Genomic DNA, 18,180 nt, shown 5'->3' with positions numbered 1-18,180 from the left:
CTTACCCCACTGTCTGAGCGGCCCCGCTCTGTCACTGCCACTGCTCTGGCCTTACGGGCAATGGCCTCAGGGTGAGGAAAAGGTAACTCGCCACCTCTCCGTATGCAGACAGAAATAATGGGGTTGTGGCCAGCTATGTGAGCTGAATGACTAAGAAATTCAATAAATACCAGTATTGTCGCTAGACAGAGAGTAGAGTTGCATAGCCAGAGGGGAAAAGGACAGCAGCAGCTACACCTTTATTTGGGTTAGCTTATCAGGGAGTTGTGTGCCAAGATGGATTAAGGAATTATGTAGTATGGGTTGTGGGCTTTGCATCTAACAGTTTACTCCAAGAAGTGTTCCCAGTTCTTTTTGTCATAACCTTAATAGTAGCATGTCATAGCACACAAATGCAATGTGTGTTCCTCAGAACAAGTTGTTCCAGGACTCCGCTTCCTCTCTTGAAATAGCAGAAGACAATAATTGGATCATTATTATCTCAATTATCAATTACTATTTGGATAAAAAATGGTCTTCAGTAAGTAGACCAGATACTCACCCAGATGTCCTCTCTTTTGAACAGCAGTTCAGCTACACAGCAAACAGGGCAATTGTAGGGCTGTACGTGTGACAGCATTATCTCAGTTCTGGCAAGGAAGGGAGAGATTGTAGGAATGTTCTGGCAATGGGCGCATGTGGCTGAATCAGGCATATTCATCCATGAAAAGAGAACGCCTAAGCGCTGTGAAGGACAGAATATTTGAGAATAAGAAAAAGTTTATATTTAAGAACAAAACAAACGAAACTTTAGGTTGCCTATCTTGAGGAAATGCCTAGGAAGAGGAAGCTTGGCCTGTTCATGGGGTTGAACATTTTTAAACTGTGGAGTACTGAGGAACCGGAAGGTAAATAATGAACTCTGGGTATTCAGGTGCTTCCGTGTTGGTAGAGCACTTCCAGTCACTGAGGAGAGCTCTGAGGAGAGGTGAAGTTTCCATGGAAAGGAAGAGCTCTGAGGGAGTATTGAGGCAAAATGGCTTGGGATAAAAGGCTTATCACTTTCGGCTCCATTTGGAAAGAGAGGGTATTGATCAGTTAGCTAAAGACTAACCTGCAAGGGCAGTCAGAGGGACTAAATGAGGCAGCAACCAGACAAGGTGATAACTCCCTGGGATACAAAGAGTTGCCTGTGTTGACTTTTGTTCCCAATTGCTGTCCTGGATTTCTGGTAGCCTGGGTTTCTAGAAAACATGTGCAATGGTTACCTGAGGAACACACTCCAGAGCTTCCTCCTAGGGCATAAATAACGAAGGCATATGCTGTTACATTTGAAATCCCGTGAGAACCGTAACCTGGTATCTTGCACCATAGCTGGGGAAAAAAATGCTTTTGCCTGTGTTTTTATAGGGGCCTGCTTCATCATGGCCCTCCTCAACATGACACACAGTAGAGGGGCTTTCCTGTGGTTCCTTTCATCTGCAGATAGGATCAAGTGGCCAGAGAGTGATGGAGAAAGCGGTGGCACATACATCTGGGAGAGGGCTGGCATCCATGGAGCTGTGGGCAGGAGGGAGCTGAGTACATTGCAGGCCTCTGGAGCCTCACGGGCGCAGTGAGCAATCGCCTTGTGATATGACTAAGCTGGTGCAACTTCTTTAAAATTCATAGCTTGGCAAAAGAAATGCATGTAAAGAGGTTCCCAAAAGAGAGGACTTGAAGCAAGGAGATAAAGAAGGAAGGGCGAAAGCATGGTCTTATGGAGTCTCTGACAGAAGGAAGCCCAGTCAGAAAGCTGGGGGAAATTCCAAGCAGGTATTTTCAGGCGGAAGGCAAAAGCAGTTGCATGATCAGTGTGGCAGGTGAGCTCCTGAAGGAGCCTGTTCTTGAAGGCAACACACGCCAGAACAGGCTGAGTTAAAAGGGAAGAACAGGAAGGGTCACAGTGGAGGCAGGGGGCGTCCACCCTCAGCTGTGCTGGCGGCCTGCAGCAGTGCTCTCATGCTTCTTGGCAGTTTGGGCCAAGCACTCAGGATGCACATTGTTATCTGGCACAGTAACATGCATCTGGGGGAACTCGCTTGCCAGTCCCTGCACAGAGGCTGGGGCACTAAATGAGCACTGCAGTCTACTCCTGTTGTCATTTCTCCTTGGTAAACTGGGCCTTGTAATGCCCCAGAAGAGATGCACATTGTTGAGGCTCTCCCAGGCACTGCCTTGTGTTGTGAAACGGAATCCTGCTGCGGCCCTCGTAGGCTGCGACAGCAGTAGACCCACAGCTCTTATATACGCCTTGACTCACAAACGCACAACTCCATGTGCACGGCTGCCAGTTATTTGCAGTACTTGTTAACGTTGAAGACATAGAGGATGGTTATCGTGTCTCTGGAGGCACTCGGATAAGCTTCCACACATGTGGTTAACTCCTGGGCAGTTCCAGAGCCCGAGGTGAGGGCTTCTCCCTTGCGGCGGCAGGGCAGCAAGGACTCAGGCCAGCGGCCACGGTGCGGGCGGTGCGAAGCCAGGCAGAGGGAGTGCCACAGCCGTACGGGCGGCAGCCCGGGCTCGCCCCGATGCCTGCAGAGGCCGAAGGTTTGTCTCGGAGAGACCGTTTCGATGTCTCCCCCTCCGCCAGCACAGCGGAGGATGCCGCCACCGCGCTCCTGCACCCGCATCCCCCGGGCACCCCTTGCCCACAGCAACATCCCCCACCGCAGGGTGTGGGGAAGAGAGCTACGTGCCCGGCTCGGGGGGCGGGCAGATACGTTCCTTGCTTGGATAGGACCGCCGGGCCTGACGGATCACTCTCCTGACCAGTCCTCGGAGGGGGAGAGGGCAGGGCCGGGGCGGGGGTGGGCGGGACGCAGGAGGTGTGTGCGAGTGACAGCGGTGGGGCCCTATCCCGGCGAGGGAAGGGGGCTGCGGGGAGCGGGGGGCGGGCCCGCGGCCGGGGGCGGACAATGGGGGTGCGGGGAGGTGGCGGTAGGAAGATGGCAGCGGCCGGAGGCGCGGAGGGGCGCTGGGCGGCCGCCGCTCCCGCGCGGCTCCCTTGCTCGGTGTGGCTGCTGACCGCCGCCGCGCTCACCGCCGGTGAGTGAACGAACGAACGAACGAGTGAATGAATGAGTGCGGGCCGGCTGGCCGCCGCTTCCCCCGCGGGGCTGCGCTCCCAGCCTGGGAGGATCGTGATGCGGTGGAGGGAGCTGCCCGTCCCGACCCGTCCCGACCCGACCTCACCCGCGGCGTGGCGGCGGCGGGCTGGGCTCGTCGGCCTGGGTCGGGCCCGGCGGGGGTCGCCCGCACCGATCCGCGTTCGGGAGCGAGGGGCCGGCCCGACATGTGGAGGAGCCGCCGGGCCCTCGGGGGTGAGGCGGGCGGGAGGGGGGGACCAAAGGGACGCCGCTCCGGGGAGGTGGATCCGTGCGCTGGGTCTAGCCGGTGAGTCCTTCGAATACAGTTCCCGAGGGTCCTCGCCGCGTTACCGGCCGTACCGGGGCCGTCCCAGGGAGCCGGCGCGGTCAGGGCCCGGTGGTGCTGCGGGCGTGATGCGTGGCAGCCCCGTGGCTGGCATTGCCGCCGTGCTTGCCAGTTTTCTTCTTGGATGGTTATTGAGTCAGAGAACGCGAGTCCTCTTTGTTGAGGAGAGGCACAGCGCGGCGAGGAGGTGACCGGAAAATGGGGACGCTGGAGTTGTGGTACATGACTTGGAAAGCACCTTTGATTTGGTTAGTACTGAAGTGTTTGGGTGGAGGAGTAATTACATCAGCCAAAATGAAGCACTTAAGACTCGTGTAGATGGAGAATAAGTACGAGGTCGTGGAGCAGTAGAAATGGAAAGGGCAATGCTTAACTTTGCTGTGGCTTACATTCGTGAAGGGCAAGGAGGTTTGCATTTAACTTATCATTATGGAATGAAAAGATCAGGCACATTTCCCAAAGTAGCTCTGTGTACTGAATGTAGATACTAGGCATGGATAACGATGGTGCAGCATCTGAAGGTTTTTTTGGTTGGCAGTACTTGCTTAGTGCGTAAAACTTTGCAGAGTATTTCGGTTATAAATACTCAAATAAAGAAGCCTCATACCTTCTCAGTTCATATGTCTGGAAGGCTGTGTAAAACTGTAAGTCTATCTGGAAAGAGGTTTAATAAGGAACTGTGCGGAGTGATAAGAAACTTTAAACAACTTCTTTCCAAATAGCCTTGTTTGGATTTAAGACTACTGCATTTTGCAATAAATACAAGTAGATGCTGCTAAGGCTTGCTGTAGATTTTCAGAGACAGCCATAATATTTAGAATTAAGTAGGTAGATATAGATATGATACATAGCTTACAGTAAAAATAAGTTCTTTGAAAATAAATGTGGAGGTAAAAGAAGAAGGAAGCATATTTCCCCTGACCACAACAAAAGGTTCAACTACCGTAACGCTATGAGTAGCTGGGAGTAGTAGATCATTCTTCAAAGTCAGAGGTATGTAACCAAATACAGTATCTTAAAACCATGCAAAGCTACGATATACTCTTTTGGAAGAGAGACCCTCCCTAGGGTGGGGACTATGTAAAAAGGGAGATTGCAATTTAAAAGCATAAATGGATGTTAAAATCACTATCTTATCTGTGTTGAACTGTGTTTCTGTTCTCATCCCTACAACTGCTGATTTTTTTTTTTCTAACCCCAAATCAGAAGTTACTCTTGTGTTGGCTTCTCTCTGAGCTTATACTGCACATCCTTAACCCTCCTGTCTGCTTTGAAAAGGCTTTTTTTGTTGTTGTTGTCCATGTGTGGAGTTGGCACAAGGTTTAGATCTTTGCACAGGAGAAGTGACCAGAGTGCAGCCTCTTCATCTCTTTTGCATATGCCAAGTAGGTCAGTGGTTGGTAGGGCAAAGGTGACCTCTAGCATTTGGGGTTATAAGGAGTCCTGTGTAAGATATGCTCTGCTCGGCTTGCATGTGTCATTCCAGTTCCTGCTGTATTTCCAAGGACACTTTCCATTCCCTTTGCTCATGCTGGATTTTCTTCTAGGGAGGGCTTGGAAATCAAAATCTGCCCAGCAAAAGGGCCAGGGCAGAAGTGGTGTTTTGAGAGGGCTGTTGCCGCTCCATGGCTCGGATGTGATGTGTGGCTGGGGAACGTGCTGCGTAGCTTAGCTGCCATGGTTTGTGGCTCCTCTTCTGCCTCTTCATATGCTCAGTGGCAGACCTGTTCCCTGTGGCAAATAACCTTGCAGTAAGATATTACTCAGGGGACCATGTTGTACAGGCCTCGTTTAACTTCACAGGCTGCCAAGCCAAGCAAGTTGCTTCAGGGCTAAGTACAGATACTGGGTTTTAAGCTTATTTTCTTGTGTGCACCTGCGTGTGTGTATTAGAAGCTCATCCTCCTTGTTACACTCAGTCATCTGAAAATCTGAGTGCTTCATTTACTTGTAAGAATGAAGGATCATTGTCAAATATACTGTTAGTGATCCTGAGGACATTTGTGGGATAAGTAGTTAGGTATTACTTGGGTGGGTGAGCTTCGAACCACTAGTCAAGAGTGTCAAGAAAATGGATTGTCTTGCAATCCTGAATTTGTAAGCCCTTTAATTATCACTTAAAGTGATAGCATCAAGAGTTTAACATGAGGGTGGTGCCTGATTGGTTCTGAAAGTCTTGAAGAATGTCTAGAAATTCTATTACTGAAATAATATTACTGATATTTCTACTTGATTTCTTTTTTTTCCCTTTCTCCTACTGCCCCTTTTATACACAGTCACATATATGTGCAAGCAGAGGACTATTGACGTGTTAAATACTTCGAGTGTCTATTACTGCTTTGAGCTCCCCTGCGTATTTCAGTTGCTGCTTGAAGTGTTTCCTGAAAATAACAGTGTAAGTCAGGGTTGCAATGCTCACTTCATGTTTGTGCCAGCTTTAGTCAGAATTGCTGTATTCACCCCGTCAGAAGCAGTTAGATCTTTTAAGGTGAGCCCACTGATGCTGCACGTAGGAAGACTTCCTTGCCTGCAGCGCTAAGCAGGTTCTGCAAAGGGAAAGGGTGAGAAAGTGGGTAAACACTTCTCTGTGCTGGCTGGGTTGAAGGTGAGACTGCTGCTCACGTCACCTCACTTGCAGCAGCAGGAAGTTCTTGAATATGCTGAAGAGATAGTAGCTTAATATTTTGGTGATAAAGTGCGGTTTTACAAGTGCCATCTTGTGAAATGGCTAGGTGCTTCTTGACTCCCAGCCACCCAACAGTCCTCTACCTCTACGTAAGTAACGATGTGCACGGCTCTCTTTTGCTTGTTACCTGAATTACAACTGATTGTGTTAAGCAGCAGTTCCAGTCTGTGGACTTGACTTATCCTGATTGATAATAGTAGACAGTGACTGTCCTGTGTACCACACCGGGTACCTTCTGTCTAGATGGAAAACCAAAGAAATGAAACCTAGTTTTACAGGGCAGATGTCTTGTACTCTTTGACTTGAAAGATCTTAATCTGAATAGTTTATAAAGAATTCTTATTTTGCTATATAGGTCATCATAAAGTCATCTATCTAAAGCTTATTATTAGCACCCATAGTGGGAGTTCTCTGTGTGTGGTACGATGTGATGTGGTTTGATCGTGTATGGCATACACAGCTCTTTCTACCACCTACATGTAATTAACTGATAAGTTAACAAAGGAAACAGTCTTGTGTGGATTTTGTTATTTTTTTTTTTCTAAACTATTGAATGCTAACTCAGGATATCCTAGGAATACATCAGAAAGCTGGAAGGTCTGGGTATGAAAACATTTACATCCTTATGGTTTGTGTCCTTTTTTTGTGTGTGTGGTTTATTTATCTTCATTACTTTGCTGATCTGGGTTAGTGTAACCCCACATGTAGTGATTAGCACATCTTCTGTAAGAGGACAGGAAGTTCTGAACTAACTTTGCTGCTGGTGAAGAGACTTGGAGAGCTCTAACTTCATTGGTTTACTGTTACCTCCAACCAGCAGTTACTTAGAAGAGCAAGTGTTTACTCAGACTAGTCAGCTGTACCCATGGCACAAATGCTGTGAGTATGCATGTTGAGGCAGGGTTAATATCAGTATTGTTTGCTGTCTGAGCTGGTTGAAAGATGACCCTTCCGTCACATGATTTCACCTACTTCTGCTGGTTTTTTTTTTCCCATCTCTTATACCTTTAAAGTGGCAGGACCATTCTGTTACTTGTCCTTTTACATTGGCCTTTTCTGCTTTGTCACTCCACTCCACCAGTGAGTAGGCTGGGAGTGCACGAGGAGTTGGGACGGGACACAGCCAGAACAGCTGAACCCAACTGACCAAAGGGATATTCCCGACCATATGGTGTCATGCTAAGCATATATAAAGCTGGGGAAGGGGAGAGGGAGGAAGGGGGGCTGTTCAGAGTTACGGCACTTGTCTTTCCAAGTCACTGTTACACCTGATGGAGCCCTGCTTTCCTGGAGATGACTGAACTCCTGCCTGCTGATGGGAAGTGGTGAATGAAAGCTTTTACTTTACCTGTTAAGCTGTCTTTATCTCAACCCATGAGTTTTCTCGCTTTTACTCTTCCCATTCTTTCCCCCATCCTGATGGGGGAGTGAGCAAGTGGCTGGATGAGGCTGAGCTGCCCGCTGAGGTTACCCTACAACCCTCGTATATTGTTCCATTTTGTTACTCTGCCTTTCAGCTCCTGCATTTTTATTTAGCTGTTGAGTTGGCACTTTCCAGTTGGTGCAGCTGCTAAGTTTTGGCTTAAAGTGTGTAAGGAAAGCAGAACGGCTGATTGTTCTCATGAGCTCTCCTCCAACCCTGCGTAAAAAGAGGCTTTGCAGTACATTTGCTCTACACACATGATGTTAAGGGGCGTTAAGGCAGCTTGCCCTAAAACATTGGTCATACCCTACTTTCCGTGTTTAAAATCAGATTGAGGTTCTGTTCCTTGAGTGAACTCTAGGTTTAGTTGTGTGGGTGGTAGCTGGTGGCGCTTTCCCAAGTACTTTAACTTCATGAGGTGGAGGTTACATCAGGGCAGGTGACTTCCAGGTAGGCAAAATGGTCAGCACCAGTGGTGGTTATCTTCAGTTGGCTACTAGCCATCTGTTTCGCTTTTCAGTGCCTTGTTTCTGTGATGTGTGCAAGCGAAAGGTGGTGAACAAGGCTCTCTCTTGGTAATCAATTCTATAAAGCCATATATGCAGCTGTGTTTTTAAAAGCTAACTGGTTACTGTGTCTTGAAGTTTTCTGATAGAGGTCTTACAGGATTGCTTGACTGTTCTGGTGTGGAAGGTGTTGAAATGATGGCTGTGTGGAGGTGCTGCATACCCTGCTGCTTGACAAAGTCAGCACAGACATGGATGAAGGTGCTGCTCTAAATAAAGGGATGGCCCTAGAGATGACCTATGTGTAAACTGGGTAGTGGTGTAGAGTGTGCTATAAGGGAGGCCATAAATAATTTGCGAAAGAGAATCACAGAATCATAGAATTGTTGGGGTTGGAAAGGACCTTAAGATCATCTAGTTCCAACCCCCTGCCGTGGGCAGGGACACCTCACACTAAACCATGTCACCCAAGACTCTGTCCAACCTGGCCTTGAACGCTGCCAGTCATAAAGCATTCATAACATCCTTGGGCAACCTGTTCCAGTGCCTCACCACCCTCACAGTGAAGAACTTCTTTCTTATATCTAACTTAAACTTCCCCTGTTTCAGTTTGAACCCATTCCCCCTTGTCCTATCGCTACAGTCCCTCATGAAGAGTCCCTCTCCAGCATCCTTGTAGCCCCCTTCAGATACTGGAAGGCTGCTCTGAGGTCTCCACGCAGCCTTCTCTTCTCCAGGCTGAACAGCCCCAACTTTCTCAGCCTGTCTTCATACGGGAGGTGCTCCAGGCCCTGATCATCCTTGTGGCCTCCTCTGGACTTGCTCCAGCAAGACAGGCTGAGAAATGTTCCTGGGAAGAGCCAGCTGAAGCAGCTTCTGCTCAATGCTTCCTAACCTTGCTCAGTTGTTGTTGTTGTACAGATATGGTGTACAGTGGACTGAGTAAGGGTGTTGGTCTGATTTAAAACAAAACAACGGAAAAAGGGCTGTTTTGAATGTGGATTAGTTCCTGGTCAGATTCATCACGTTGTAAGTGTGCATGGGAGCTATTTAAATTGGCACAAACACTGACAAATTCTTGCGAAACAATGCTTTGAAATATGTAGCATGGATTTTTTCTTCTGGTTTTGTGGTTGCGCTACTGCAGGTTATGGCTAGTTAAGAGTTTGCTCAGCAAATTAGCAAGTAAGTGTAAGATTGCTGTGAGCAAGGTGCCAGAGCTGAATGCCAGGCATTCAGCAGTCAGTGGAGCCAGGGATCTGATCCTCAAAGAGCAAGGTAATGATATCCTTTTTATGGGGAAAACTTGGTGTGTTTCAAGGAGACTTTTCTAAGATGTACTTTTCTTTTTCTGTGTAACCCTTATTTAATCTTAATTCCCATTTTCTGGAATCTTTCGGTGTGCTCGAGGAGTAATCTGCTCTGTTTGTTAGTGACTACGTTAGTAGTGAAAGATTAGAGGTAGAACAGCTGCCATCAGCTGTTCCAGTTACCCTTTGCACTTTGAATGGGTTTACTTAACTTCCCCGTTTGGGTTTTTCACTCTTTTGATTTGACTTTGTCAACAAGAACTGTTTACTCGAGTTTGGACACTTGTAAACTTACTTGTTCATGGAAGGAAAACCACTTAAGGGCTGTTGAATGGCAAATATGATATCTGGTTTGGAAAGTACCTGGGCTGCTGATTGGTGTCCCAGTCTCCAGCACACGCAGGGAAGTATTGCTTTGTGATCCCCAAGGAAAAGTTACTAAAACTAGTTACTGGCTAGATGTCATTGGCCTCAAGACTAAATAGGAATCTGCCCAAATGTGACATATGACTGACTCTATAATTGAAGCATGAAGCAGTGCAACTATAATGGTTACTTGTTCGTGGATCTCAGCACCTTTACAAGCATCTCAGTTTTATGCTTTCCAGCTTGAGAGAGTGGTACACCAGTGAAATGATTTCTTTGGGATCAAACAAGAAATCTGTGGATTGGCTGGCAAGGGCGCTCAGATGTTCTTTGCTGTTTCTCATGCTTGTTCCTCATTTTTCTGTAAAAGCATGGGCTTTGGAAGTAATCTCAGCATAGGTTCTGCTGCCCTTTGGTAGAACAATGAGCAGGTCTGCATCATGAGGAGGAAACCACTTGAAAAACTGACTCTATAGCATGGGAGCAGGACGTGGTATGAAAGCTTAGTGGCTCTAAAGATTTGTCTTTACTGTCAAAGTAGGTGCAGAGAGGTATACAGGGCTGAGATATACATGGATGCTATTGACTGCTTTGGCAGCTTTGCCACAGCCAGCTTAAGGCTTCTCAATGAAACCATTTTCCTTTCAGTTGGAGTGACAGGATGCTATTTTTCTCCTCCTCATCGTCGAGTCAGGCAGAGCTTAGCTGAATGTACAGAGAGGCCAAGAGAAAGTGAATGTTGTGTTAGCAGATGCTCTCTTGAGCTTGTCTTTGCAGGGGGATGAATGTTCCCAGCAGCAAGGCAGCAGGAGGTAGTAGGTGTTCATGAGCTAGGTGTCAGCAGCTTCTCTGTTTCATAGAGCTGGTAGGGTGCTGCAGGACTCGCTGTGTTACTGAAGACAGGAACTCTTTTTCCTCCAGCAGCCTGAATTACTTGACAAGACTGGCAACCTGGGAGCTGTTGCAGCAGCAGCAAAAAGCTGTTCTGGTGATTGGCATTTGAGGGTGAAACTCTTCTGTCTTCCTTGGAGGCAACTAAATTTAGTTTTAGTTGCTTTGAAACCTAAATGTCAAGATTGGTTGGTATGACTTTGTTTAGTCATCATTTCTATAGCTGACGTTGTTTTGTGTCATATATCGTAGAATCACAGAATGGTTCAGGTTGGAAGGGACCTTAAAGCTCATCCGGTTCCAACCCCCTGCCACAGGCAGGGACACCTTCCACTAGGGCAGGTTGCTCCAAGCCCCTGTGTCCAACCTGGCCTTGAACACTGCCAGGGATGTGGCAGCCACAGCTTCTCTGGGCACCCTGTGCCAGCACCTCAGCACCCTCACAGGGAAGAGCTTCATCCTAATGTCTAATCTAAATCTCCCCTCTGTCAGTTTAAGGTCATTCCCTCTTGCCCTATCACTACATACCCTTGTAAAAGGTCCCTCTCCAGGTTTCTTGTAGGCTCCCATAGGTACTGGAAGGCCTGAAGCCTTCTCCAGGCTGAACAAGCCCAACTCTTTCAGCCTGTCTTCACAGGAGAGGTGCTCCAGCTCTCTGGGCATCTTTGTGGCCTCCTCTGGACTTGCTCCAACAGCTCCATGTCCCTCTTGTGTTGGGGGCCCCGGAGCTGAATGCAGTGCTCCAGGTGGGGTCTCACAAGATCAGCGTAGAGAGGGAGAATCACCTCCTTCAACCTGCTGGTCATGCTCCTTTTGATGCAGCCCAGCACACGGTTGGTTTCTGGGCTCAAGCGCACACTGAAGCCGGCTCATGTCGAGCTTCTTGTCAATCCACACCCCAAGTCCTTCTCCTCAGAGTTGCTCTCGGTCCAGTCTCTGCCCAGCCTGTAGTTGTGCTTGGGATTGAGCCGTAATGGGGGTAAACATGAAGGTTTTGGTGGAGGTGGGGCTGCAGGGACAGTCTGTGAGAGGCTGGGGCTGCCTCGTGCCTGGCGCAGCCAGTTCCGTGCAGCTCCACTGGACGCACCGCAGCGCGCAGCTGAGCCCCTCAGCCCGGCTCGGGGCACCTCTGCAATGTTGAAGGAAAGACAAAGCACCACAAGGCACCACGCAAGCAGTGAGGAGCGAGGGGAGAAAAAGTGTGAGGAACAACATTGCAAACCCCAAGGTGAGAGGAGGAGGGGAGAAGGTGCTCCAGGCACTGGGACAGGTATTTCCCTGCAACCTCTAGAAGTTTTGGAATAGCCCACAGTGGAGCAGGAATTCCCCTGCAGCACATGGAGAGGACCATGCTGGAGCAGATATCCCCTCTGCAGCCCATGGATGACCCTAGGCTGGAGTAGGTTCTTCTGAAGAACTACAAGGTCATGGGAAGAACCCATGCTGGAGCAGGGAAGGGTGTGAGGACCAAGGAGCTATTATGGACTGACCCCAACCCTCCGTTTCCCCCTGGCTCCTAGGGAGTGGGGAGGAAGTAGAGGAGTTGGGAATGAAGGAATGAAGTTGAGCTGGGGAAGAAAAGGGTTCAGGGAAAGGTATTTTAGTTTTTGTCTTTGTTTTACACCATCCATCTCTATTTTAATTGGCAATAAATTAGATTAATTTTCCCAAATCAAGTCAGTTTTGCCTGGGACAGTAGTTGGTAAGTGATCTCCCTGCCCTTATCTCTACCCATGAGCATTTTAATCTTATTTTCTCCTCCTGTCCTGTTGCGAATGGATAGTGAGAGCAGCTGGGTGGGCATGTGGCAGCTAGCGAAGGTCAACCCACCACAATGACGTACAAGAACATATATGTAGAAATACATACGTATATATGCATTTTTATGTCTATACACCTTGTAAGACTTGAGACCAGATAACACCATGTGGGTTTCTGATGTGGAGATGATCAGGCAATCTGGTTTTTTTGTTACGCTGATATATGTGGCTCCTTAACACTTGTGTGTTGTCCTTATGAAATACAGCATGGTTTGCTCCTGGGTAGAATGGCTGGCATGGATTTCACTTCCATGTTAAGGCTAAATGATGTCAGTGAATTCTTTGTGTGGAAATTCGATCCAGTGTCTGGATGCTTTAACAGATCTTGTGGAGTTTCAGAGGAACGATTTGGGCATGTCTACTCCTGTCTATCAAGACATGAAAGCTAGTTTTTCTTCACCAGGTGTTTTATCTACAGTGAAGAAATTATGGCCTATGGGGACATAATTGCCTGTAATAGCAGTAGGGGCTATAAATTTGTGCTGGTTTTCTGAAATGCTTTGTAGGGGTCTTGCTGCTGGTTTTTCGTGCTGATTGTGTGGGGAAACTGCTTTGTGGGAGAAGGAACTAAATGTCATGCAGCTGTAGCTGAGAGAGATGTCAACAGCACACGTTGATGTTTCACAACACGCTCCACATTAAGTAGAAGTATTTCTTAATGAACGCAGTGTTTCACAAGTGCATATTGCTTTTGTGACTTATGACCTCTAGTCATTAGAAAATCCCATATCCTCCTCTGATGAAACTTCTGGGCTGCTGGGGAAACCGTAGTGAACATATTGATACACTGACTCCTCTGTCATTTTATTGAGACCTTTAAATGTGAGTTGCTCAGGCTCTGTTGAATTAAATGCATTTCTTTCCATTTTCCTGACCTGCGATTCTGTCATCAACTTTTTACCTGTAACAGCCTGTTTAAATATTTTCATCTCTCTGCCATCAGACTTTCTGATTATTTCCTGTTCTTTCATCTGTAAGACTTCATTTTTAAATTGCATAAATGACTGTATTACCAGGTATCTTTAAGATAAACAAAGCAAGTTGGTTGTATTAATTAATGAACTGATGACTAGCCATTTCGAGCAGAAGGGAGTGTAACACTTTTCCCAGTGTAGTATGGCAACTGTAGCAGCTGTAAGCATCCAGTATTTAGCAATCTGATAAAAGTTTCCGCTTAGGTTGTGTTTGTGCTTGTGGAAATAAGATGTCTGTGATTGCAGTGTTAGTTGTTTGGATTTTTTGTTTGTTAGGACTCCTGGTGATCAAGCTGAGTTGGATCCAGAGGAATCAGGTTTATTTTAGTGTGTTCATAGCCTTAATTAACAGAACTTTTTCGTTGGATCCAAGATCTCAGGGGAGACTATGGTCTATAAAGAAATTTAGCTGTGTGTTAGTGTAAACCTTCAGTGCGAGGAAGGATTTTCAACCTTTGCCTAGTAGAGCGGGGGCTGTGTTTCTATATACAAAAATGAGGAATAAAACCAATTCTTGCCCAAAAGGTTGGGTTTTTTGTTTTGGTTTGGTTTTTGTTTGTTTGTGTTTTTAAACCAATATGAAACAAGGCTAGGCAACCAGGGGATACAGGTAAAAGTAGGAAAAAACTACTTCATCTTTAGTAGGCATTGATCTCCAAGCACTGCCAGCTTAGGCATTGTTGGATTTATACAGATGTTGTTATCAAATGTTTTGGAGGCACTTGAGAAGGCTTAAGGGAAGCAAAATAAGTTTGCAGGTTTTGAGCACATGCTCCGAAGTGTGAGGGGCAGTGTTTAGGAGAAGGTGCTACCCTGTGGATTTGAAAAGTCTGATGAGATCAATGCTATAACGTGGTTGGGGGAAGAGTCTCTTAATACTGAAACAGGGATGACTGCTTGGATGCTTAGTGTCATTTAAGTGACTGTGGCATGCATAGATAAATCTCCATAACCCTGTGTAACCTTGTTAATGTCAACTTATGACCATGTAACTTGTTTCTGGGCCATAGCTTGTGTACTATTGTGCTTAATTGAGGATATAGCTTTGAATATAATCAGTTGGTGGTGGCGGACAAGGGGAAGCATCTAGACTTTGACTGGTAAAATAGCCAGTCACATAGCCTGTGTCTCCTGTGCAGATTAAGTTGCCAGCATGTGTGATTTGGTGGGTCTAGGGTAATCTGGCCAAAGATATCCCAGAGAGGACACCTGTGAGGAGGACTCCCATCAGTGTGCTGTAAAAAGCAACAGGCCATCTTCTCTAAGAGTTTTTTGGTCAAAGTGTACCCCCATTTCAAAGATACCGGTTAAATTCACTTACCAGTGCAATGCTGCAGTCTTTTATGTTACTGTGGTAAAAACCGTCAGCTTGACTGCTCTTAATCTTACCAAAAGCTAAACAGTTAACCACAATTTGGTTAACTAACTAGATGCAAACTCTTGTGGTTATGAATGCTTGTCCGCTATCAGTTCTGAATGACTCCCTATACTTTGCTGCTTGGTAACTGAAAAGGCTTCTCCCACAGGGGTGATTTCAGAGCATCGTATCATTGCTACTCTGAATAGTATCAGTGACGGCACAGTGCCTTTGGGTTGTGAGCTGGGTCTGGGCTGAACTGTCTGAAAACATGTAGATTTTCCACTAGTTTTGTGTAACCTGGCAGAAATGCTGGTGTTATTACAAAGAAATTGAGAAGCTCTGCATCTTCAGATCTGCTTAAGCTCCTGGAGAGCCATACCTTCAGAGTTAGGGAGATCTTGTTCACTCACAGCAAGTAGGTTAAAACAGTATTAAGTCAGTAAAGTTGGTTAAGTGGCAGTGCTGCATAATGAATAATGCTTGCTCTGGGCATGCGTATGTTGAGTACTGCATTTTCTGTAGTTAGTTCATGGAAGAGGGAAGTGATCTTGCATATGCGATGTCTTCCTCTTCTTAATGTCAGCCTTGGAGCACTTTGGTTACCAGGAACTGTGATATTATCTGTTACTGACCATCTGTCCAAAGCAAAAAGGACATCACAGTAGTGAAGGCCAAGACACAAAGTGGAGTTTTTAGACCAGTGTCAGCTGAGCGGGTGGCTAGAAACTCTGAAAGACTCTGCCTTGACCTCAGAAGAGTTTAAAGTCAAAGATGCTGTAGAGATTATGAGTTGGAGCGACACGTGACAGGTCCTTGGTGATAAATGCAGATGTGGAAGGCTCTGGGGGAAGAAATAAGCTCTGTTTTAGTCCCATTTAGCATGATCTGACAGCTAAGCATTGACGAAGATGTCAGACTGAGACTGTTCTTTGAATATAAGGAGACAGATCCTGAGCAGAGATGCGGATCTGAGTAGTTAGTGCAATGGTGGGAGCTGTACTTGTTTTGCAGACGAGCTACCTGAGACAGATACTGAGGAAAGAGACCTGAGAATAGAGAGAGTGTTGATGAAGGATAAAGATCCATGGTGGTAACAATAGGGAAAGATTAGTAAGTAAGAGTAGTAAGATTAGTAAGTTACTAAGAGTGTCGTGTCCTATTTCAAGAGTAGGAGGATTGTCTGAGAAGAAAGATAAGGATGGAGTCTTCTCATTGAAGTGTGGGGGCTGACAATTTAGCTGGTGAGAATTGATGTAATTGGAGTAAAACTGCTCCAACAACACTAAAGATGAAAAAGAAACTGCGGAAGAGGCACGGGTGTTTGTTTTTTCCAACGATTTGGATGGTAGGTCAGAAAAATAGAATCATCTTTCTGCTGAGAAGAAGAATTAAAACAATTGAAGGTTAGAAGATGCATTCAGAGGGGAATACTGGGGCTACAGGCAGCTGGACAGGGTGATGGGATCAAGGAGGGATGTATAGGAGAAGAGCAAATGTCTATCCTTGTCCTGTGTACCTTGCAGATCTTCCTTTCCTAAAGCTTTCTTCTCTCACAGACAGTCTCCTGTGATAATTTTTTTCCTCTTGAGAGGAGCTCAGGCTGAGTAAGTTTGAGGAATGGAGCAGTGGGTAAGTGTGATGGGAGTATGACTCAAAATTCAGCTTTCTCCAACTCAAGTATTTAAATACATGGAAGAGCTGGAAGAAGGCAGTCCTGGCAAATGTGGAAAGAGAAGGAAAAAAGCTGGAACTGATCCATGTGGATTTTATTATGGCAGAGGAGGCCAAAACGTTCAAGGTGGTGGAAACTGCCCCCATTTGAATGAAAACATGGAAGTAGGGAGCTAAAGGTCAACAAATGTGAAATGTTATAACCTGTCTATGTCTTCCAAACAATCGTGTTAAGATTTGAGCAGCTTATCACAGAAGCACAGAATGGTTGAGGTTGGAAGGGACACTGGAGGTCATCTGGTCCAACCTCCCTGCTCAAGCAGGGTCACCTAGAGCACATTACGCAGGATTGTGTCCAGACAGCTCTTGAATATCTCCAGGGAAGGAGACTTCATAACCTCTCTGGGCAACCTGTTGCAATGCCCAGTCATCCTCACACCCTCAAGTTCCACCATGTTCAGGTGGAACTTCCTGTGTTTTAGTTTATGCTTGTTGCCTATCATCCTATTGCCTGGCATCACTGAAGAGAGTCTGGCATCATCCTGACACCCTCCCTTCGGATACTTACATACATTGATCAAATCCCCCTGAGCCTTTTCTTCTCTAGGCTGAACAGGCCCAGCTCCTTCAGCCTTTCCTCACATCAGAGGTGCTCCAGACCCTTAATCATTCTAGTGATCATTCCTAGACTTGCTCCAGGAGCTCCACGTCTCTCTTGGACTGGGGAGCCCAGAACTGGACACAGTACTCGAGTTGAGGCCTTGACAGGGCTGAGTAGAGAGGGAGGATTACCTCCTTCGACCTGCTGGCACTGCTCTTCCTAATGCAGCCCAGGATACCATTGGCTTTCTTGGCCACAAGGGCACATTGCTGGCTCATGGACACCTTGTCCACCAGGACCCCCGGGTCCTCCTCTGCAGAGCCACTTTCCAGCAGGTCAGCCGTCAGCCTGTACTCGTGCATGGGGTTCTTTCTTCCCAAGTGCAGGACCCTGCAGTTGCCTTTGTTGGAAGGTTCTTCTCTGTCCATCAATCCAGCCTGTCTGGATCCTTCTGAATGACAGCACAGCACCCTGGGTATCAGCCACAGTTTTGTATTGTCGGCAGACTTGCTGAGAGGCACTCTGTCCCTTCATCCAAGTCATTGATGAGGAAGTTAAACAATACTGGACCCATATTGACCCCTGGGGGGACACCGCTAGTTACAGGTCTCCAACTAGACTCTGTGCCACTGACCACAACCCTCTGGGACCTGCCATTCAGCCAGTTCTCTGCCTACCTCACTGCCCACTTGTCTAGCCCATGCTTTCTGAGCCTGCTGATGAGGACGTCATGGGAGATAGTGTCAAGAGCCTTGCTAAAGTCCAGGTGGACAACATTCACTGTTCTCCCTCATCTCTCCAGCCATTGTAGAAGGCAGTCAGGTTGGTTAAGCATTATTTCCCTTTGATGAATCCATGCTGACTAGCTCTGATCTACTTACGTCTCATGCTGTAGGACAAGAGAGACAGGAAATTTTATTTTTTAAGGGGTACGCTCTGAAAGAGCAAATAAAATGAGGGATGTTTTTTAGGCTGGGGGGAGAGAATGAGCGAAGAAAAATATGAAGTTGAGACAACAATAGGACGTAATGAAAATTCAACTTGCTGGAAGTGTCCGTACAAGATTACGTGGTTCCTGCCCTCCCAGGCTGTAGGGAGAAGTTGGATTTTTTTCCT

The 18,180-nt window shown here is 46.9% G+C and overlaps 1 protein-coding gene across 2 annotated transcripts in view; it reads left to right on the top strand.

The window, feature by feature from the left end:
- The first annotated feature begins 2,934 nt into the window (after positions 1-2,934).
- The window catches only part of MPZL1 (myelin protein zero like 1), a 41,629-nt gene continuing 26,383 nt past the window's right edge, over positions 2,935-18,180 (top strand). For both annotated transcript variants that reach the window (XM_030471937.1, XM_030471936.1), the window contains exon 1: positions 2,935-3,069. In XM_030471937.1, coding sequence (XP_030327797.1) covers positions 2,940-3,069 — 130 coding nt within the window. In that variant the 5' untranslated portion in view covers positions 2,935-2,939. The remainder of the gene's footprint in view (positions 3,070-18,180) is intronic.

The sequence above is a fragment of the Strigops habroptila genome, chromosome 2 (assembly GCF_004027225.2).
Source record: "Strigops habroptila isolate Jane chromosome 2, bStrHab1.2.pri, whole genome shotgun sequence".
Classification (NCBI taxonomy): Eukaryota; Metazoa; Chordata; class Aves; order Psittaciformes; family Psittacidae; genus Strigops; species Strigops habroptila.
The sequence above is the reverse complement of the archived record's forward strand: the minus strand, read 5'-3'. Positions and strand labels throughout refer to the sequence as shown.